The 23157-nt window shown below is 40.7% G+C and overlaps 1 protein-coding gene across 1 annotated transcript in view; it reads right to left on the bottom strand.

Moving 5' to 3' along the window:
- LOC132391904 (DDRGK domain-containing protein 1-like) overlaps positions 1-23157 on the bottom strand; it is a 79328-nt gene that overhangs the window by 29208 nt on the left and 26963 nt on the right. The window contains exons 2-3 of the mRNA XM_059965663.1: positions 5068-5220; positions 683-795 (exon numbers count right to left, since the gene is read on the bottom strand). Coding sequence (XP_059821646.1) covers positions 683-795; positions 5068-5220 — 266 coding nt within the window. The remainder of the gene's footprint in view (positions 1-682; positions 796-5067; positions 5221-23157) is intronic.

Genomic DNA, 23157 nt, shown 5'->3' with positions numbered 1-23157 from the left:
TCCACAGAAGACAGAAGATAAATGATTCTATAGATGACTGTACACTAGTGCTTTTTTAACTTGAATTGCACCAAAGCTACACTATGTAGCATTTCAACATGTTTACATCAGTACCAGTTTCATTTATGTCAGAAACAGTTCAATAGAAACAGAAAAATGTCTCTGCTTCTGCTCCAAGGAGAAGCTGCATGCAGATGGCCACTCTCCTGCAACCCAAACAAAGAAGCTGTTTGTGTCATAATTGGGCATGGTGTTCCTGAAGGTGCTCTGAGGTGCGTGTTCCTGCCCCACCCAACTTACATCTGCACACCCTGACTACTTTTCCAGACCTGATGAAGGGTCTTAGCCTGAAACACTGATTGTTTAATCTTTTCCACGGATACTGCCTGGCCTGCTGAGTTCACCTAGCATTTTGTATATACTACTTTATTATTCGTAGCCCACAAACACTAAGATTGGTTTTAGTTCCTTCATAACACCTTTACCAATATCAACAAACTAGGGACTGAGCCGGTTGTTATTTCCATGATTCCCCTTTAGGTCAAGCAATGAAGTTATAGACTGATTACTGATTGGAACCTGTGAAAACTGCCAGATTTACACTATGGTGTAATATTATTTGAGTTACTTAAAAAAATGAAAACAGAAAACTTGTGCCCTTTTTCAATAATGTGTTTCCTACCTCTCTTTGTGCTCTGCGTTGTTCCTTTTCTTCCAATTTCCGCTGCTTCTTAGCTCCAATTTTGCCATGGGTATGAAATTCTGCATCAACTTTTTCTGCATCTCCTTCATCCACTGTTAAGTAAAGACAAATTAAATTTTTGTGAACTAATTGTCAAACTAGAAGCAAAATCAACTAGAAGCAAACATCCAATTGCACTGCACTGCACTATAGTTCAAGCCAATTAAATTCTTGATTAACATTTTCTAAACACTTTTGTAAAGGCAAACAGCCCTACAAAAGTGGCCTTTACAATAAGTGTAAATTAATAAAATAATATGTAAAATGTAAAGAACTTAATTTTGGAATATTCAGCAAAATAATATTTACATCAATTGAATTGCAATGTTTCCTAATCATAATCTGTAATAAGATGGTTTATTACAAAATATTGAAAATGACTTCCAACCTTCTGCTTCGATGTGGCATCAGACAACCAGAAATTTGAAGCAGTACCCGCACACATTAAAACTGAAGTTAAAGGATTTTCACAATTTGAATAAACACACTTCATTACTAGCTATCTACAGCTCAACTCTGTTAGGTTGTCATTTGGTACGATAGAAATATACAGAAAAATTGTCATACCAAGTCAACCGTACTTATTTGCTTCTGTCAAACTCTACACTAATTACATGTGAGGCTTAGCACTTGGTGTTCCTTTTAGATACAATAGACAATTATATATAATTTATTAAGAACAACAGAACTTAATTTTCAATTAGGCTCAAGTTTATTGCCCTGGAAGACTAAATGTTCATGAGTAAGCAAATAAGACATTTTAGCCAGTTAAATGTTTAAGATTAGCTCACCATGATAATCGTGTGTTAATATAAAATAGGACTGCAATAAAACACATATTTTAGGTAGAGAAGCAGTAACAAAAACACAATTAAAATAAAAGTAATAATCAAAGAGGAGAGTAAACCAGAAGAGAGAAAACAAATCAAGTGAAATACACAGAAAAAAACTTAACAACACAAGAATACCATAAACAGACAGTCCCCGAGTCATTTTACTTTACTCAGATGTTTAGCACAGTAACAGGCTTTTCTGGCCCTATAAGTCCAGGCTGCCCAATTACACCCATTAGGGCCAATTAACCTATTCATCCATCAAGTCTTTGGAATGTAGGAAGGAAGTGGAGCACCTGGAGGAAATCACACAGTCATGGCGAGAACATCAAAATTCCTTTCAGGCATCAGTGGGACTGAACCTGAGTTACTGGCACTGAAATACTGTTATGCTAACCATTCCTGAAAAACATCTGTAAGGTGATTTCTCCATAAAACATGTTTTCTATAACTACTCAATTGCTACAATTCCTTTATTTCATTGAATACTTTCCATTAAATTGCCCACAATTAAGCTAATATATCTAGTATTTAATGAATACCATGAAACATTTTATTATAGATTGTTAAAAAATGCATGGAAATTTTTGAGTAATGTTAAGTTACTATAAATCAGAAGATTTGTACCCCAGCAAGCCCCAATATATGCACAAGCATTATAAAACAAAGATCTAACAGAGAGGATGGAGGAAGATGAGAACAAGAGAAAACAAAAAGCAGTAGGAACTATAGAATTAAAACCATACGGTAAAAAGGGAAGGAGTTTTCTGCCTTTTGATGCCAATTAACAGCCAATTATCACATTAAAAGGATTAAAATATATTAAACAACAAAATTTGATATTCAATGATTACCAACTCTGTCAAGAAAAAGGTAATTATTACAGCCTATAACTACAGAATGCATAACCTCACGAGTCTATGCAAAATCCAATGGCTAAAATGTCAAATGGAATGCATGCAATGTTTATAATTAGCACAAGTAAAGAGCCTAAAGAATCGGTGATGAATTTAATATGAAGCATAGAGCTGAAAAACCTGACATTAGGTCCTATCATTATCAAAAGTTTCAAAACCCACGGTACAGTTAGCCCACAGCTGTATGAGAATGGGTGGGTTGTAAAATGCAGGCGACCTTTGCAGTCACTTACTAAAATAAGTAAATGAAAATCCTTGCAATATATGACCAGAATTGGAAACTAGCTTACTAGTAATTCATCCACAAATATAGCATGGGTCCATAGTTTGTACAAATTAGTTTTTGCAAATAATCATCTTACAGTAAACATTTTGCTTGCTGATAGCTACCCACTGCTGTTTCCAGTTGGTAAAATAAAAAGGCAATATGGGAGCAGTTTGCGTGAATTTGCGTGACCTTGTTTTAAGAACAACAGTCATCAATTACTCAGAAGTACTGCCTGTAAACAAGATCACATTCATATAATGAAAATGCATCAGTGGAGATTCTTTACTCAGCAATTCCACATGCTCTTTCAGTGAGCCTACTATCTCATCGATTGACACATTCATCACCTGGAAAAAGTGCGTAGAAGTAGCTATTGCCAGCACACAACATCCTCTAGAGTGCTTGCTATTAATACTGTACAGTATGACATCAGCTGGCAGCTCTAATTCATTCTCAATTCAGAATAAGAACCAGATTTATTACCATTGACAAATGTTGTGAAATTTGTTGTTTTGTGGCGGAAGTACAGGGAAAGACATATTAAAAAAACACTGTAAAATCTATGCTTCAAAGTTAAATGCCATTGCTAACAACGAGTTTGACTTTCACTTCCAAACTGTTTAATTTGTTCACGGCCATTTCATACAAGAAAACAAAATTAAAGTCTCCCCATGTACTTATCACTGAGAATCAGAAGCCATCAGATGGCAAGCTAGGCTGGCCAACCCTTCAGGAAATTATCAATCTCCTTCCTTCATTACCACACTCCCACCTCATGTTGAATTCAGTTTCATTGGTTTCTCACCTATATAAAAACTGCCACTGCTACTATCTAATTTATACCATCTCAGACAGAGATATATTTCTATATGACAGACTATAAGCACGTTATGTGGTTTTTGTAATGCAGCAAGTAAAAATCTGTTTTTGTTTTTATAAAATGCCATGATTTTCACTGAAGTAAACTCCACGACTCTTTTCATTTTCCTATGCCGGTTAATTTTGATTTTAAATTTTAAAAGTGAAATGTTGGCAACTAAGAAACAATAAATAAAAACACAAATTTGGAAAAAGATCTTTGAAAAAATGGCTTCAAGGGGGAGCAAACTGTCACTGATAATCAGAAGCCATAGGATAACAGCCTAGGTTGGTCACCCTTGCGTTTTCAATCTTCACCAGACTATCATTCTCCCTCCTTGATGAACACAGATGGTCTATAAAAAATCTCAAAAATAAAAGTGCTGATGCCAACGTATTAGAAACAATAGGTCATGCAACATGATCCAGACTGCTAATATGCAAATATACTTAACATTTAACCAGCTTTGAACTGTTGAGAAGACTAGAAACCCTGAAGCAAAGAAAGGGTCATTCCGCCTACCAGCAGGTACTGCGATCTTCACCCCTTGAATGTGCTTTACAATAAATGTCATCTCAGTTCCCTAGAATATTCTAAATCCACCGACATTGTCAGATTTTTGTCCCACATGTGGAGATAAAACTTACCTAATCACCAACCTAGTTCGAGAACTTAAGATTTTGTTTTCTTAAATTTGATGCAATTTTTATTCTAATTACCAAAGTCAGTTTAAGTGTCCCAAGGACATTAATATCAGTAATGCAGAGCATGCACAAGTAACCTCAGAATAATTTTGGAAAACAAGATCCTTTCTCTTCAAAATTTAAAATAGTTGATTTTTATTTTACTTTTTTAAAATTTGATTTCTTTTATTTCCTGGTGCTGGCTCATTATCATAAACTGGCTGCTCAATTTTTGAGATCGGAGATTATTAAATACAAAGTTAAGTAAGGAATACAAGGAAAATAGTTGCTGTACATTAAGTTTGATCCTATTAAATGAGTAAAGGAACAAAGTACTTTCTCATTTCCTGTATCTTTTATTCTAAAATTTATAACTAAAACTTCCTTTCCTCCAAGAGCTTTGTGTTTTAAAACTTAGATTAGAAATAGTCTTGCTTTGGTCTCACTTTCCTGTCTCATAATCTTTTCATTCTGTTTGCTTCTGAGTCATTTTACGGTCAAAGATTACAGAGAAAAGGCAGGCGATTGGGGTTGGGAGGGAAAATAAATCAGCCGAGATCGAATGGTGGAGTAGACTCAATGGGCTGAAAAGGCCTAATTCTGCTTATGTGTCTTACAAAGTTCAACAGAAAAAAATCTTAACCTTCCAAATGACTTAAATCAAAAAAAGAGGTAGAAATTTCCTGCTGACACTTGCTAACTGTTGGAATACAAAATTTTTTGGAAAATTATAGAATATTCAACATTTGTAATTATAATAGTCACCTTCAGCTTCCTGCTCTGCTTCTTGCAGTCTCCGAGCCATAACCCTGGATCTAAGAGTACGCCGCACTCTGGGAGCACCCGCTGCCCGATCTTCATTAACAGGCTGTGGCCTTCCACCAGCAGCTGCCACATTTTGCTGGCGAGTCCGGTCAGCTGAGATGACAAAGAGAAAAAAATTCTTTATAAATCTCATAAAACAAGACACATATGATAAAACCTGTGGTGGAAGCATGTACGATAGTGCCATTTAAAAGACTTTTAGATAGATACATGAATGTGGAGAGAATGGAGGGATATAGATCATATACAGGAAGAAGACAGTTAGGTTAACTTGGCATCATGTACAGCAGAGACATGGCGGGGGGCTGAAGAACCTGTTCCTGTACTACAATGTTCTATAGAACCAAAGAGCCAAATCTGAATGTTACCAAGAAGCCTACGTTTCACTTGCATGTAAATGAATTATTCTAAATACAGTTGCAAGAAAACATTTGTGAATCCTTTGCAATTACCCGATTTTCTGCATTAATTACTCAAAAAATATGGTCTGATCTTCATTTAAGCCACAATAATAGCCCAACACAATCCGTCTGAACTAATAACACACAAACAATTGTACTTCCCATGTCTTTATTGAACACATTGTTTAATCATCCACAGTCCAGGCTGGAAAAAGTATGTGAACACTTGAATTTAATAACTGGTCAAAACTCCTTTAGCAGCAATAACCTTCAAACATTTCCTGTAGCTGCTGATCAAACTTGCACAATGGTGAGGAGGAACTTTACACCCTTCCTTCATACAAAACTGTTTCAGTTCACCAATATTTCTGGGATACCTTACATGAACAACACTCTTCAGGTCATGCCACAGCATCTCAATTGGGTTAAGGTCTGGACTCTGACTTGGCCATTCCAAAACATGAATTTTCTTCTTTTTAAACCATTCTGTTGTTGATTTACTCTTCTGTTTCAGATCACTGTCTTGTTGCATCATCCAACTTCTATCAAGCTTCAAGTGACGGACTGCTACCCTGACATTATCCTGTAAAACATCTTGATAAAATTTTGAATTCGTTGTTCACTCAACAATTGCAAGCTGTCCAGGCCGAGGCAGCAAAGCAGCTCATGTGGAACTTGTCAACTTCATCCAATTTGTCTCCAGTTTCAAATGTATCTGGTCCATTTCCGGCCTCCCTCTCCTTTCTCAATTTCTCTGTCTCTTTCTCTGGAGACAGCTTATCTACTGAAGTCTATTACAAACACACAAGACTCTCACAGCTACCTGGATTATAGCTCCTCTCACTCTGTTACTTGTAAAAACACCACCCCTTCTCTCCATTTTGCAACACATAAGATTATTAAGGGATTGGACAAGATAGAGGCGGGAAATATGTTCCAGATGCTGGGAGAGTCCAGTACCAGAGGGCATGGTTTGAGAATAAGGGGTAGGTCATTTAGGACAGAGTTAAGGAAAAACTTCTTCTCCCAGAGAGTTGTGGGGGTCTGGAACGCACTGCCTCGAAATGCAGTGGAGGCCAATTCTCTGGATGCTTTCAAGAAGGAGCTAAATAGGTATCTTATGGATAGGGGTATCAAGGGATATGGGTACAAGGCACGAACCGGGTATTGATAGTAGATGATCAGCCATGATCTCAAAATGGCGGTGCAGGCTCGAAGGGCCGAATGGTCTATTTCTGCACCTATTGTCTATTCCTCCATCTCCACCACATCTGCTCTCAGGATAAGGTTTTTCATTCCAGAATGAAAGAGATATCCTCCTTCTTCAAAGAAAGTGATTCCCTTCCTCTACCATCAAAGCTGCCTTCAACCATATCTCTTTCATTTCTTGCACGTCTGCTCTCACCCAATCCTCATGCCCCCTACCAAGGGTAGGGTTCCTTTTGTCCTCACTTACCATACCACCAACCTCCATGTCAACCATATAATTGTCTGCAACTTCCGCCTTCTCCAACGGGATCCCACCACCAAGCACATCTGTCCCTCCCTCCACTTTTGGCTTTCTGCAAGGATCGATCCCTACACAACCCCCTTGACCATTCGTCCCTCCTGGCACTTATCCTTGCAAGCAGAACAAATACTACACCTACCCTTACACCTCTTCCCTCACTACCATTCAGGGCCCCAAACAATCCTTCCAGTTGAGGCGACACTTCATCTGTGAGTCTGTTGGAGTTATATACTGTGTCCAGTACTTCAGTACGTTGGCAAGACCCGACATAGATTGGGAGACAGCTTTGCCGAGCACCTACGTTCCGTCCACCAGCAAAAGCGGGATCTCCCAGTGGCCACCCATTTTAATCCCACTTCCCATTCCCATTCCAATATGCCCATCCATAGCCTCCTCCACTTTCATGATGACGCCACACTCAGGTTGTAAGAACCACACTTTACATTCCGTCTGGGTAGCCTCCAACCTGATGGCATGAACATTGATTTCTCGAACTTCCAGTAATGTTCCTACCCCCTCCTTCACAATTCCCCATCCCTTTTCCCCTCTCTCAACTGATCTCCTGGCCCAGCCATTGCTTCACTCCGGTGCTCCTCCCCCATTTTCTTCCTTCCATGACATTTTGTCCTCTTCTATCAGACTCTCCCTTCTCCAGCCCTGGATCTCTTTCACCAATCAACTTCCCAGCTCTTTACTTCATCTCTCCCCTTTCAGGTTTCACCTATCAACCTTGTGTTTCTCTCTCCCCTCCCCCCACCTTTTAATCTACTCCTCTGCTTTTTAGCTCCAGTTCTGCCAAAGGGTCTCAGCCCGAAACACCAGCAGTACTCTTTTCCATAGATGCTGCCTGGCCTGCTCAGTTCCTCCAGCATTGTATGTGTGTTGCCCTAACCATGATTCTCCTTCCACCTTTGAGATGAGGTTTTGCTGTTGGTGTGCAATGGTCTTTTTCCTCCAAACATAGTGGTGTGCACTTCTGCCCACGCATTCAATTTTTATTTCACCTATCCACAGAACATCATCCCAGAAGCATTGTGGAACATCCAGGTGTTTTTGTGTAAACTTGAAACACACAGCAATGTTTTTTTTGGAGGGCCATAGTTTCTCTGTGGTGTCCTTCCATGAACACCATTCTTGTTCAATGTTTTTCTTACAGTGGACACATGAACAGAAACTTTCGCAAGTTCAAGTGATTTCTGAAAGTCTTTCACTGTTACCCTTGTGTTTATTTCACCTCCTTCAGCATTGAACTTTGTGCTCCTGTGGTGTGATCTTTGCAAGACACCCACTTCTAGGGGGACTAAAACAGTACTGAATTTCTTCAATTTGTAGAGAATTTCTCTTACTGTGGACTGAAGAACACTCAGGTCTTTAAAAATGCTTTTGTAGCCTTTTCTAGCTTCATGCATCTCTACAATTCTTCTTCTAAGGACCCCTGAAAGTTCCTTTGATTGAAACATGGTGCACATAAACAGATCTTTCTTGAGAAGAGCAGCTCCGTCAATAACCTGACTTTGAATGTCTTTTTCACAGGGCAGCTTCAATCTCATCTCATTGACTGGAACACCTGACTGCAAATAGATTTTATAGAAGGCATTACCCCAGAGGTTCGCATACTTCTTTGAAGCTAGACTATGATTGTTTAAATGGTGTACTCAGTATTGATGAGAGGTAGTATAATTGTTTGTGTGTTATTAGAAACATAGAAAAACCTGCAGCACAATACATGCCACATGGCCCACAAACCTGTGCCAAACATGTGCTTACCTTAGAAATTACCTAGGGTTACCCAGAGCCCTCTATTTTTCTAAGCTCAGACAGGAAACAAAGAGTAGGGATTAACAGGTCCTTTTCAGAATGGCAGGCAGTGACTAGTGGGGTACCGCAAGGCTCGGTGCTGGGACCGTAGCTATTTACAATATACATTAATGATTTAGATGAAGGGATTAAAAGTAACATTAGCAAATTTACAGATGACACAAAGCTGGGTGGCAGTGTGAAATATGAGGAGGATGTTAGGAGAATGTAGGGTGACTTGGAAAGGTTGGCTGAGTGGGCAGATGCATGGCAGATGCAGTTTAATGTGGATAAATCTGAGGTTATCCACTTTGGTGATAAGAACAGGAAGGCAGATTACTATCTGAATGCTGTCAAGTTAGGAAAAGGGAAAGTACAATGAGATCTAGGTGTCCTTATTCATTCAACACTGAAAGTAAGCGTGCAGGTACAGCAGGCAGTGAAGAAAGCTAATGGCATATTGGCCTTCATAACAAGAGGAGTTGAGTATCGGAGCAAAGAGGTCCTTCTGCAGTTGTACAGGGCCCTAGTGAGACCACACCTGCAGTATTGTGTTCAGTTTTGGTCTCCAAATCTGAGGAAGGACATTCTTGCTATTGAGGGAGTGCAGCGTAGGTTCACGAGGTTGATTCCCAGGATGGCAGGACTGTCATATGTTGAAAGATTGGAGCGACTGGGCTTGTATACACTGGAATTTAGAAGGATGAGAGGGGATTTGATTGAAACATATACGATTATTAAGGGATTGGACACGCCAGAGGCAGGAAACATGTTCCCGATGTTGGGGGCGTCCAGAACCAGAGGCCACAGTTTAAGAATAAGGGGTAGGCCATTTAGAATGGAGTTCAGGAAAAACTTTTTCACCCAGAGAGTTGTGGATCTACGGAATGCTCTGTCTCAGAAGGCAGTGGAGGCCAATTCTCTGGATGCTTTCAAGAAAGAGTTAGATAGAGCTCTTAAAGATAGCAGGGTCAAGGGATATGGGGAGAAGGCAGGAACGGGGTACTGATTGAGGATGATCAGCCACGATCACATAGAATGGTGGTGCTGGCTCAATGGGCCAAATGGCCTACTCCTGCACCTACTGTCTACCTATCCAGGAGTCTCTTAAAAGACCCTATCTTATCTGCCTCCACCACCATCACCGGCAGCCCATTCCACACACTTACCACTCTCTGCGTAAAAATCTTACCCCTGACATCCCCTTTGTACCTACTTCCAAAGATCTTAAAACAGTGTCCTCTTGTGTTAGCCATTTCAATCCTGGGAAAAAGCCTCTGACTACCCACACAATCAATGCCTCTCATCATCTTGTACACCTCTACCAGGTCACCTCTCATCCTCCCGTCATTCCAAAGAGAAAAGGCCAAGTTCACTCAACCTCTTCTCATAAGGTGTGAGGTGCTACATTTTGGAAGGACTAACCAAAATAGGACATACATGGTAAACGGTAGGGCATTGAAAAATGATCTAGGAATAATGGTGCATAGTTCCCTGAAGGTGGAATCTCATGTGGATAGAGTGGTGAAGAAAGCTTTTGATATGCTTGCCCTTATAAATCAGAGCATTGACTATAAGAGTTGGGATGTAATGTTCAAATTGTACAAGGCATTGGTGCAGCCAAATTTGGAGTATTGTGTACAGTTCTGGTCACCGAATTATAGGAAAGATGTCAACAAAATAGAAAGAGTACAGAGATTTACTAGAATATTACCTGGGTTTCAGCACCTAAGTTACAGAGAAAGGTTGAACAAATTAGGTCTTAATTCTTTGGAGCGTAGAAGGTTGAGGGGGGACTTGATAGAGTTATTTAAAATTATGATGGGGATAGATAGAGTTGACGTTGATAGGCTTTTTCCATTGAGAGTAGGGGAGATTCAAACAAGAGGACATGAGTTGAGAGGGGGCAAAAGTTTAGGGGTAACACGAGGGGGAATTTCTTCACTCAGAGAGTGGTAGCTGTGTAGAAGTGGTAGAGGCAGGTTTGATATTGTCATTTAAAGTAAAATTGGATAGGTATATGGACAGGAAAGGAATGGAAGGTTATGGGCTGAGTGCAGGTCGGTGGGACTAGGTGAGAGTAAGCATTTGGCATGGACTAGAAGGGCCGAGATGACCTGTATCCATGCTGTAATTGTTATATGGTTATATAAGGCATGCTCCCCAATCCAGGCAACATCCTTGTAAATCTCCTCTGCACCCTTCCTATGGTTTCCACATCATTCCTCTAGTGAGGCAACCAGAACTGAGCACAGTACTCCAAATGGGTTCTGACCAGGGCCCTGTGTAGCTGCAACATTACCTCTCGGTTCTTAAACTCAATCCCACGATTGATGAAAGCCAATGAACCGTATGCCTTCCGAATCACAGCGTCAACCTGCACGGCAGCTTTGAGTGTCCTATGGACTTGGACCCCAAGATCCCTCTGATCCTCCACACTGCCAAGAGCCTCACCATTAATGCTATATTCTGCCATCATACTTGACCTACCAAAATGACCCACCTCACACTTATCTGGATTGAACTCCATCTGCCACTTCTCAGCCCAGTTTTGCATCCTATCAATGTCCTGCTGTAACTTCTGACAGCTCTCCACACTATCTACAACACCCCCAACCTTTGTGTCATTAGCAAATTTACTAACCCATCCCTCCTCTTCCTCATCCAGGTCATTTATAAAAATCACGAAGAGTAGAGATCTCAGAACAGATCCCTGAAGCACACCACTGGTCACCGGCCTCCATGCAGAATATTATCCATCTACAACCACTCTTTGCCTTCTGTGGGCAAGCCAGTTCTGGATCCACAAAGCAATGTCCCCTTGGATCCTATGCCTCCTTACTTCCTCAATAAGCCTTGCATGGGGTACCTTGTCAAATGCCTTGCTGAAATCCATACACACGACATTTACTGCTCTACCTTCATCAACGTGTTTAGTCACATCCTCAAAAAAATTCAATCAGGCTCACAAGGCTCGACGTGCCTTTGACAAAGCCACACTGACTATTCCTAATCATATTATGTGTCTCCAAAGGTTCATAAATCCTGCCTCTCAGTATCTTCTCCATCAACTTACCAACCACTGAAGTAAGACTCACCGGTCTATAATTTCCTGGGCTATCTCTACTCCCTTTCTTGAATAAGGGAACAACATCCATAACCCTCCATTCCTCCAGAAACTCTCCCATCCTCATTGATGATACAAAGATCATCGCCAGAGACTCAGCAATCTCCTCCCTCACCTCCCACAGTAGCCTAGGGTACATCTCATCCAGTACTGGTGACTTATCCAACTTGATGGTTTCCAAAAGCTCCAGCACATCCTCTCCCTTAACATCTACATGCTCAAGCTTTTCAGTCTGCTGTAAGTCATCCCTACAATCGCCAAGATCCTTTTCTGTAGTGAATACTGAAGCAAAGTATTCATTAAGTACTTCTGTAATCTCCACTGGTTCTACACACACTTGTCCACTGTCACACTTGATTGGTCATATTCTCTCACGTCTTATCCTCTTGCTCTTTACGTAATTGTAGAATGCCTTGGGGTTTTTCTTAATCCTGTCCGCCAAGGCCTTCTCATTGCCCCCGCTGGCTCTCCTAATTTAATTTTTAAGCTCCTTCCTCCTAGCCTTATAATCTTCTAGATCTCTATCAGTACCTAGTTTTTTTTAAACCTTTCGAAAGACCTTCTTTTCTTCTTGACAAGATTTACAACATGGTTCCTGTACCCTACCATCCTTTCCCTGTCTCATTGGAACATACTTATGCAGAACTCCACGAAAATATCCCCTGAACATTTGCCACATTTCTTCCGTATGTTTCCTGAGAACATCTGTCTCCAATTTATGCTTCCAAGTTCCTGCCTCATAACATCATATTTCCCCTTATTCCTATTAAACGTTTTCCTAACTTGTCTGTTGCTACCCCTCTCCAATGCTATGGTAAAGGAGATAGAATTGTGATCTCTATCTCTAAAATCCTCTCCCACTAAGAGATCTGACACCTGACCAGGTTCATTACCCAATACCAGATCAAGTACAGCCTCTCCACTTGTAGGCTTATCTACCTGTGTCAAGAAATCTTCCTGAGCACTCCTAACAAATTCCACCCCATCTAAAGCCCTCGCTCTAAGGAGATGTCAATTGATATTTGGGAAATTAAAATCTGTCACCACAACAACCCTGTTATTATTACAATTATTACACCTTTCCAGAACGTCTCCCTATCTGCTCCTCGATATCCCTGTTACTATTGGGTGATCTATAAAAACACCCAATAGAGTAATTGATTCCTTCCTCTTTCTAACTTCCGCCCACAGAGACTCCATAGACAATCCCTCCATGTCTTCCTGCTTTTCTGCAACCATGACACTATCTCTGATCAACCAGTGCCACGCTCGGTGCTGGGACCGCAGCTGTTTACAATATATATTAATGATTTAGATGAAGGGATTAAAAGTAACATTAGCAAATTTGCTGATGACACAAAGCTGGGTGGCAGTGTGAAATTGCAGGAGGATGTTATGAGAATGCAGGGTGACTTTAACAGGTTGGGTGAGTGGGCAAATGTATGGCAGATGCAGTTTAATGTGGATAAATGTGAGGTTATCCACTTTGGTGGCAAGAACAGGAAGGCAGATTACTATCTAAATGGAGTCAAGTTAGGAAAAGGGGAAGTACAACCAGATCTAAGTGTTCTTGTACATCAGTCAATGAAAGCAAGCATGCAGGTACAGCAGGCAGTGAAGAAAGCTAATGGCATGCAGGCCTTTATAACAAGAGGAATTGAGTATAGGAGAAAAGAGGTCCTTCTGCAGCTGTACAGGGCCCTGGTGAGACCCCACCTGGAGTACTGTGTGCAGTTTTGGTCTCCAAATTTGAGGAAGGACATTCTTGCTATTGAGGGAGTGCAGCGTAGGTTCACAAGGTTAATTCCCGGAATGGCGGGACTGTCATATGTTGAAAGATTGGAGAGACTAGGCTTGTATACACTGGAATTTAGAAGGATGAGAGGGAATCTGATTGAAACATATAAGATTATTAAGGGATTGGACACGCTGGAGGCAGGAAGCATGTTCCCGCTGATGGGTGAGTCCAGAACTAGAAGCCACAGTTTAAGAATAAAGGGTAGGCCATTTAGAACAGAGATGAAGAAAAACTTTTTCACCCAGAGAGTGGTGGATATGTGGAATGCTCTGCCCCAGAAGGCAGTGGAGGCCAAGTCTCTGGATGCATTCAAGAGAGAGTTAGATAGAACTCTTATAGATAGTGGGGTCAAGGGATAGGGGAGAGGGCAGGAACGGGGTACTGATTGTGTATGATCAGCCATGATCACAGTGAATGGCTGTGCTGGCTAGAAGGGCCAAATGGCCTACTCCTGCACCTACTGTCTATTGTCTATTGCCCCCACTTCTGTTCCCTCCCTCCCTATCCTTTCTGAAACATCTAAAGCCTGGCAGTTGAAGTAACCATTCCTGCCCCTGAGCCATCCACGTCTCTGTAATGGCCACAACATGCTCCAAGTACTGATCCACACTTTAAGCTCATCTGCTTTGTTCATGATGCTTCTTGCATTAAAATAGACACATCTCAAACCATCGATCTGAAACCATCCCTTCTCTATCACCTGCCCATTCTCCCTCTCGCAGTCTCCAAGCTTTCTCTATATGTGAGCCAAACGCCTCTTCCTCCATCTCTTCATTTCAGTTCCCACCCCCAAGCAATTCTAGTTTAAACTCCCCCCAACAGCCTATGCAAACCTCCCCACCAGGATATTGGTCCCCCAGGAATAAAATGCAACCTGTCCTTTTTGTACAGGTTACACCTACCACAAAAGAGGTCACAATGATCCAGAAATCTGAATCCCTGCCGTCTGCTCCAATCTCTCAGCCACGCATTCATCCTCCACCTCATTCTATTCCTATACTCACTGTCACGTGGCACAGGCAGTAATCCCAAGACTACTACCTTTGAGGTCCTGCTTCTTAACTTCCCTCCTAACTCCCTGTAGTCTGTTTTCAAGACCTCCTCCCTTTTCCTATCCATGTCACTGGTACCAATACGTACCACGACCTCTGGCTGTTCTCCTTCCCACCTCAGGATATTGTGGTTATTAGTTTAGGAAGATTATGGTTGTCTATTATTCTGACTTAGATGAAGACTAGACTATGTTTTATGAGTAATTATGTAGAAAACCAGGTAACTGCAAAGGGTTCACAAACTGTACTTTAAAATGATCCACACAAGAGGTACTGCAGATTCTGGAAATCTAGGGCAAAATGCACAATGGGCTGGAGGAGCTCAGCAGGTCAAGCAGAATCTATGGATGGCTTCAGGCTGAGACCCTTCATCAGGACTTTAAAATATTCGCTGTGGCCAGCCTACACCAATTCAACAAATTGTCTCCTCTGTCGTCATGAGCAGGTTAGCAAAGAAACTGGCATTTTCTGAGAGGGTGCAAAATCGATGTGAAAATGTTCATGTTTTGAAACTAAAACTTCAGGTATATTCAATACAAATGAATAAAATACTTTTAGATAACAGGCCCAAGGTCTGTAGAGTATATGGTTACAGTACAGAAAGACATTTGGTCATCTGCTTCCCCAGAAGCTAAAGAAATTTGGTTTTCCTCATTGACTCTTTTCAATTTTTAATCACTGCACCATAGAAAACATCCTGTCTAGATGCATCATGGCAATTGCTCTGTCCTGACCACAAGAAACTACAGAGAGTTGTGGGCACAGCTCAGGACAGCACAGAAACCAGAATCCCCTCCACAGACTTTGACTATACATCAGTAAAGCAACCAGCCTCATCAAAGACCCCACCCATCCCAGAAATACCCTCTTCTCCATTCTCCCAATGGGCAAGAGATACAAAAGCCTAAAAGAACAGACCACCAGACTTAGGGGCAGCTTCTACCCCGCTGTTATAAAACTATTGAATGGTTTCACAAACAAGAAAAAATCTGCAAATTCTGGAAATCCAAGCAACACACACAAAATGCTGGTGGTCAGGCAGTGTCTATGGAAAGAATTACAGTCAGCGTTTCCGGTGAAACCCTTCCTCAGGACTGGAGAAAAAAAGATGAGAGTTGGAGTTAGAAGCTGGGGAACATAAGGTGATAGGTGAAACGGGGGGGGGGGGGGGGGGGTGGCGAAGTAAAGAGCTAGGGAATTAACTGGTGAAAGAGATATAGGGCTGGAGAAGGAGAAAATCAAATAGGAGAGGACAGGAGGTCATGGAAGAAAGAAAAAGGGTAAGAGCACCACAGAATGTGTGCAAGGAGATAAGGTGAGAGGGGAAAAAGGGCATGGGGAAAGGTGAAGGAAGGGAGGGGCCATTACTCGAAGTTTGAGAAATAGATATTCATGCCATCAGGTTGGAGGCTACCCAGACAGAATACAAAGTTTTGCTCCTCCAACCTGAGTGTGGCCTCACCATAACAGTAGAGGAGCCATGGTTGGGCATATCGGAATGGGAACGGGAAGTGGAATTAAAATGGGTGGCCACTGGGAAATCCCGCTTTTCAGGCAGAGTCTAGGTGCTCGGCGAAGCCAATCTACGTCGGGTCTCACCGATATACAGGAAGCCACACCGGGAGTACCAGATACAGTAGATGACCCCAACAGTCTCACAGGTGAAGTGCTGCCTCATCTGGAAAGACTGTCTGAGCCCTGAATGGTAGTGAGGGAGGAAGTGTAGGGAAAGGTGCAGCACTTGTTCCACTTCCAAGGAAAAGTACCAGGAGGGAGATCAGTGGGGAGGGACAAATGGACAAGATTGTTACGTAGGGAGCAATCCCTGCGGAAAACAGATATTGGTGGGGGGGGGGGGGGAGGAAAGAGGGAAAGATGTGCTTGGTGATGGGATCCAGGCGATAGCAGAAGTTCCGGAGAATTATGTGCTGGTCACAGAGGCTAGTGGGGTGGAAGGTGAGTACAAGAGGAACCCTATCCCTGGTGGGGTGGTGGGAGGAAGGGGTGAGGCCAGATGTGCATAAAGTGGAAAAGATGCAGTTGAGGGCAGCATTGACAGTAGAGGAAGGGAAGTCCTTTCTTTGATGAAGGGGGGCATCTCCTTTGTTCTGGAAAAGCCTCATACTAAGAACAGATATGGCAGAGACGGAGGAATTGAGAGAAGGGATAGCATTTTTACAAATAACAGGGTGGGAAGGGATATAGTCCAGGTAGCTGTGAGAGTCAGGGTTTATAATAGACAGACATCAGTAGATAAGCTGTCTCCAGAGAGGTCAAGAAAGGGGAGGGAAGCAGTTTGATTTGTGAGAAAGGTATACAAAATAAGCTTTTCACTGGACCTTGGAACATATGACAATAAAAAACAATTCCAAATCATGACTATACCAGCTTTCTACAGAAGTAACTAATTGGTTCCATTTTGCCTTCCTCATCCTACTTGCCCTTTGGCCAATTCCTTCTTGCCCTGCAAAATTTTCAAACATTTTAGTCAAATTCCTCTTGAAGGCTTCAATGCAGCTTACCTTGACACCATCTGTAGGTTGGATCAGATTCCAATCACACAAAGCCCAAGAATCTTTTTCCTGATATCACTCTTAATTCTCTTCCCCTGTATTTAAATGTGTCATCTAATAATCGGGGATGGCCTCCTTATATTCACTATGTCTAGGCCCCCTCATTATTTTATATATTTCTATCAGGTCACCCTTCAGCCTTCTCTATTCTAAAGAAGAGTCCTGCTCTTTAACTGACACTTGTAGTTCCTTTTCTCAGGAAGTCTCACAAATTTGTTTGGACCCTATCAAATGTTTTGATACCTTTGCTTTGATGTTGCAACCCAAACTGAAGACCATCATGGCAAAAAGGGAAAATTAATGATCAATAGAAAAGTAATAGATCAAAGAAAGAGGCTCTTCCAAATATACTGTTACCAAACAGCAGTAAATCTGAAAATTTCAGGTTTCAGCAAAGGAAAACCTAGAAATTGATAAGGAAAGAGAAAGAGAATAAAAATAATCTGGAGTGAAACATTAAAAAAGGAAAAGCTTATCAAAAATTAATCTGGAAGGAACCCTTGGAAGAAATACTGAAGAACAATACAATGGAAAATTATGTTGGGGAATCAGGAAATGGCAGAAAGATTAAATAAATATTTTGAGTTTACCTTTAAGTGAGAAAATAAAAATATTAATTGTATTTAAAATTGTAATGGAGAAATTAATAGGACTGAAAACCCATAGATCTTAACTTCTCTGAGGACCTAATCTGGTCCCAACATAGCCATGCAGTTACAAAGAAGGCAAGACAGCGACTATACTTCATTAGCAGTTTGAAGAGATTTGGTATGACAACAAATACACTCAAACACTTCTATAGATGTACCGTGGAGGGCATTCTGACAGGCTGCATCATTGTCTGGTATGGGGAGGGGGCTACTGCACAGGACCGAAAGAAGCTGCAGAGGGCTGTAAATTTAGTCGGCTTCTTCTTGGGTACTAGTCTACAAGTTCCCAAGACATCTTCAAGGAATGGTGTCTCAAAAAGGCAGTATCCATTATTAAGGACCTCCAGCACCCAGGGCATGCCCTTTTCTCACTGTTACCTTCAGGTAGGAGGTAGAGAAGCCTGAAGGCACACACTCAGTGATTCAGGAACATCTGCCATCTGATTCCTAAATGGATATTGAACCCTTAAATACTACCTCACTTTTGAATATATATCAGTTAGTTTCTACATGATTTTTAATCTATGAAGATAGTGAATATACTAGTCACCTTGCAAAATTCCATAGATTCTAGAACAGTTCTCATTGCTCGGAAAATGGGTTAGATACAGGGGAAAGGCAGGAGAATAGGGTTGAAAGGAATAATAAATCAACCATGATTGAATGGCGGAACAGACCCAATAGGTCGAAAGGCCGATTCTGCTCCTACATTTTATGGTCTTACAAAGTTACAAGGCTGGACCTCATGCATTAAAATTTCAGGAATTCTCCCTGTGCCATGAACTAGTACGACAAGCAATAGGAAGGTTTCATAATTCAATGCTTGGGTAAAGCAATGATATAGGAGGGCACCTAGGATACCTATATCATTGTTATACCTGTACAAGAACAGGGAACCGGATGCACACTGATATTCTTTCAGGGCGGTTTGTTCGTGCAAAGCGGGATGTTTGAAACTAACGTGGTGGAGGGGGTGGGAACCACAGCGTGCGGTCTGGAGGTGGAGTGATTGATAACATAGACGTTAGCTGAAGTAAGATTATTAGAAGGAACATGCAGGACTACTGGAATGATGGGCTGGTGTATTTATTTTAAAGCAATAAGTATAATAAGTAAGGCTGATGAGCTTAGAATTTGGATTAGTACATGGAACTATGATTTAGCTGCCATGACAGAAACTTAATTAAGAGAAGGGCAAGACTGGCAACTCAAAGTTTCGGGCTAGATGTTTCAAATGTGATGGAGAAGGGTGTAAGATGGGGGTTTGCATTACTGAACAGGGAGAAGATCTCAGCTGCACCTAGAGAGTACCTTGTTATTTATTCATTATTTAGCGATACTATTTCTAAAAAAAAATAAATACAGGGTGACTTCCACCCTTTGAGTCACACCACACCAGCAACCCCCAATATCCCCCGATTTAACCCTAACCTAATCACAGGACAATTCACGATGACCAATTAACCTACCTAGTACATCTTTGGACTGTAGGACAAAGCAGGAGCACCCAGGGAACGCCCATGCATTCCATGAGAAGGACATACAGACACCTTACTAACAGTGCCAGAATTGAACTCCAAATTCCAGAACGCCCCAAGTTGAAATAGTGTCATGCTAACCACTATGTTACCATGATGTATCCACCTTGGGCTTATACAACAAGGCAATATGAGTAGAGCTCAGAAAAAAGAAAGTTACTGTGAGCAGGTTATACCACATATAACCAGGGGTCGGCAACCCGCGGCTCTTTCATCTCTGTGCTGCGGCTCCCTGTGGCTTTGGAAAATAAATCATGAGTATTTAATTAAAATGCATTTTATGTCAGTTTATTAGTTTTTGAAATGTAATTCTAAATTTGAAGATTATGGTGATCTTGTACAATCTAAATAAAACGTTGTGGCGACCCATTTCCTGGCACATCCGAACTGGCTCACAATTAGCCAGCGTTCCGGCTAAGGGAGATAACCTACGGGGGTTTGTGAGTACGTGTCTTTTGGAGCATCCGCGCCCACGGGGGGGGGGGGGGTGGGTTGAGGGAGGCTTAAAAGCAAGGCTGTTTAGTTCGAATAAAGTTATCTTTGACTGCAGTTTACCGACTCAGTGTCATTATTTTAGCGCTGCGTGTAGCACACCACTACAACGTGTTTTTTATCACTATTAATATACGTCACCACTGCCATTGCCTGACACCCGCCAGTGCGCGATTTCTTTTAATTTTTCGATCCAAGGTAGGCTAACTATGGAGTAACCTTCAACCCAACATCTTTTTTTCGGAGTTCAAAATGTTTTTGTTGCATGCAGAAATGTAGTTTAGTTTTCTCTGCAGGAGTTCATCGATTTCATAAATGCAACACATTATAGTTTGTTTATACATAGCATAAAGGCAAAAAAAACGTATGCAGTGTTATTTCATTTTAAATGTCAAACGGGTTTTGTGGCTCCCAGTGTTTTCTTTTCTGTGGGAAACGGGTCCATATGGCTCTTTCAGTGGTAAAGGTTGCCGACCCCTGGCCTAGACAGATATGTCTTTAGACAGATCTAAAGGAACAGATATGCAGGAAGTTATAGCTGGTGATTTTAACTTCCTGAAAATTGATTGGAACTTCCTTTGTGTCAGCCCTTAGCTGGAACGGAATTTGGGGGGCACATTAAGCAGGATTTCTTGAAGCAACATGTAGATAGTCCAACAAGGAAAAAAGCTATGCAAGGCTTTGTACTGAAAAGTACGTCAGGCCAGGTGATCTAATTTTCAGTGGGAAATCATTTTGAGAATTGCGATCATACAGTAATTCCGTAAGTTTTCAGATGAGAGTAAAACTGGCCCTCAGAGACTGTTAAACAAAATTAAAGCAAATGGTGATTGATGCCATGTAAAGACTAGGTGGCCTATGGAAATTAAATCCTACCAACATCTATTTCTCTCCCAACAAATTAGATTAAAATTATATTCATTGCTGATAGATAATATTCTCAGTGTTTTCTATTCTTTATTTTACAAATTTAAGTACAGTTGCTTTCATCTAAACTTTAACTCCAATTTCCACAGTATTCCCCAAAACAAAATGTTAAAAAAAACACACCATGTAAATTTTGTTGCTTCATATAATGCTTTCTGTATTTCTCAGACACTATATGACTTAATTGTCCATAAAAAATATGACTGGCACCACATCAATTCAACTAATTAGCGTGGGCAAACTGCAGTTGCTGCACTAGGTCAATGTGAAACTGTTCCATGCAATGGAATACAACTTATTTTTAAAAAATAAGCAGTATCTTTATGTCTCCTTCTTAAAAATAGTGTTAGTCTCATCTCTCCTTCTCTCTGCAAACTATTTCTTAAAAGTTATTTCCCCACATTGCCCAGTTGCTCTCAACTCTAGCCTCGTCTAATCACCATCATCCCGTTATTTCAATTATATCTTCAGTAGCCTGGGGAATATTTTCAAATTTTTTTCCATAAAAAACACTAAATTTTAAGGGCCTCCTCAAAATCACTTTAACTAAAGTTTTTGGTTTCCCTGTTTTCACTTAGATGTCTTTTTTTCCTCTCTAGTTACGTCCCTGAGTATTTTAGCATCTTTCTCCATTAAACGGAAATAGTTGTACCAAAATACAAATTGGCTCATAGTGTAAGTCTGTAATAATAAAAGATTAGTCGCAGTTTTGTTGTTGAAAAGTTGATACAAATAGATTATTCTTAAAATAATAAAGTTATGAAACAAGAATGCAAATTTCCACAAGATAAAATTAACACCACATATATCTAATAAGGTAATAATAAACTACAGCAGAGGAAACCGTCAGGAACTAAGCAAGTCCAACAGATTTAGAACATTTACATGCTGCAAATGACTGCTCTAGACACAACCTTTTAAAAATCCCTTTTAGTCAGCAAATTCTCAGCCCCAAGCAATTGCCTGATTTTTTTTAAACAAAGTTTGCAAATTCAGCAACACGAGTTGGTCCGCAGCATATTTTGTCGCATAATTTCAATTTACTTTCCACTTTCATATCCAGCTGACATAAAAATGGGAATTGTTAAGTGCTTAAAGGGACATGTTAGTATATACCCCTTAAGCAGGGATAGGTAGTGAAAGTACAATCCAAAACCCACAGGTAATTATATTTAATAGTGTACAACACACAAAGCTCACTACATGGAGAAACACTCTTTCTGTAGGTAATATACGTATGTCATGGATTACACGGTTAAGTCTCAAGAGAGGACTGCGAGGACCAAACCTGGAGATGGGACAGGCTCTATGACAAAGAGATTAAGATTACTCTATTTTCTTTGCATCCCCAAACACTCTTTAAAAAAGAAGTCAAGTTTACCAATTCTTCTCTTTAGGCTAATGTAAAGGTTTGCCACTCATCAGCTATACAGCCTTCCACGTTCAAATAACATGTGGTTTCTAGCCTATAGTTACCAATTAATTTGTCAGTAGAATGTGCATTCCCAACTTACTTCAACTAAATCATATATAATTTTTATTGCCTTTTTTTTTAAATCGTAAATTCCAACAGAGGAGGCCCTTTGAGCCCAAGCCAACTCTGAGGGAAATGATGCCAGCAGTCTTATTCTTCTCGTACTTTCCTGCAGCCTCACTTTCACATGTCAATCAACTTCACTTTGATTCTTTTGAACTCAGGTTGTTGGAACTGTGAGGCAGCAGCCACCTCTCTTTTCTCCTATCACCGTATATATTTTGGTTAGATAAGAAGCAGTTTAAAAATATCCAGTAAATAAAAAGATAGAAGGTCAAGACATTAACTTTTTGTAAAGTATGTTCAATGGAAGATAGAATATCATGCAAAGTATTTTCTTTGGAAGATAGAATATAAAATGGAAAAATATGAGGTCAATTCGCAATTTTTAAATTAGGTTGCATGTAATAGGACATTATTTTTAATCATCAGAGTTTGAGTAGTACTTATATTTAAAGGGACCTTGGTGCACTCATACACAAATCTCTTTAAGTCCAATATGCAGCTGTAGCAAGTGATCACAAGGACAAATAGTTAATTAACCTTTCTTGTGAGAAGACTTGATTATGGGAGTATGGTATCGTCTACAGCCCTGGTGAGACCACATTTGCAGTAATGTATGCTGTTTTGG

Source organism: Hypanus sabinus, chromosome 3, assembly GCF_030144855.1.
Source record: "Hypanus sabinus isolate sHypSab1 chromosome 3, sHypSab1.hap1, whole genome shotgun sequence".
Classification (NCBI taxonomy): Eukaryota; Metazoa; Chordata; class Chondrichthyes; order Myliobatiformes; family Dasyatidae; genus Hypanus; species Hypanus sabinus.
Note: the sequence above shows the minus strand (reverse complement) of the source record. Positions and strands in the feature narration are given on the sequence as shown.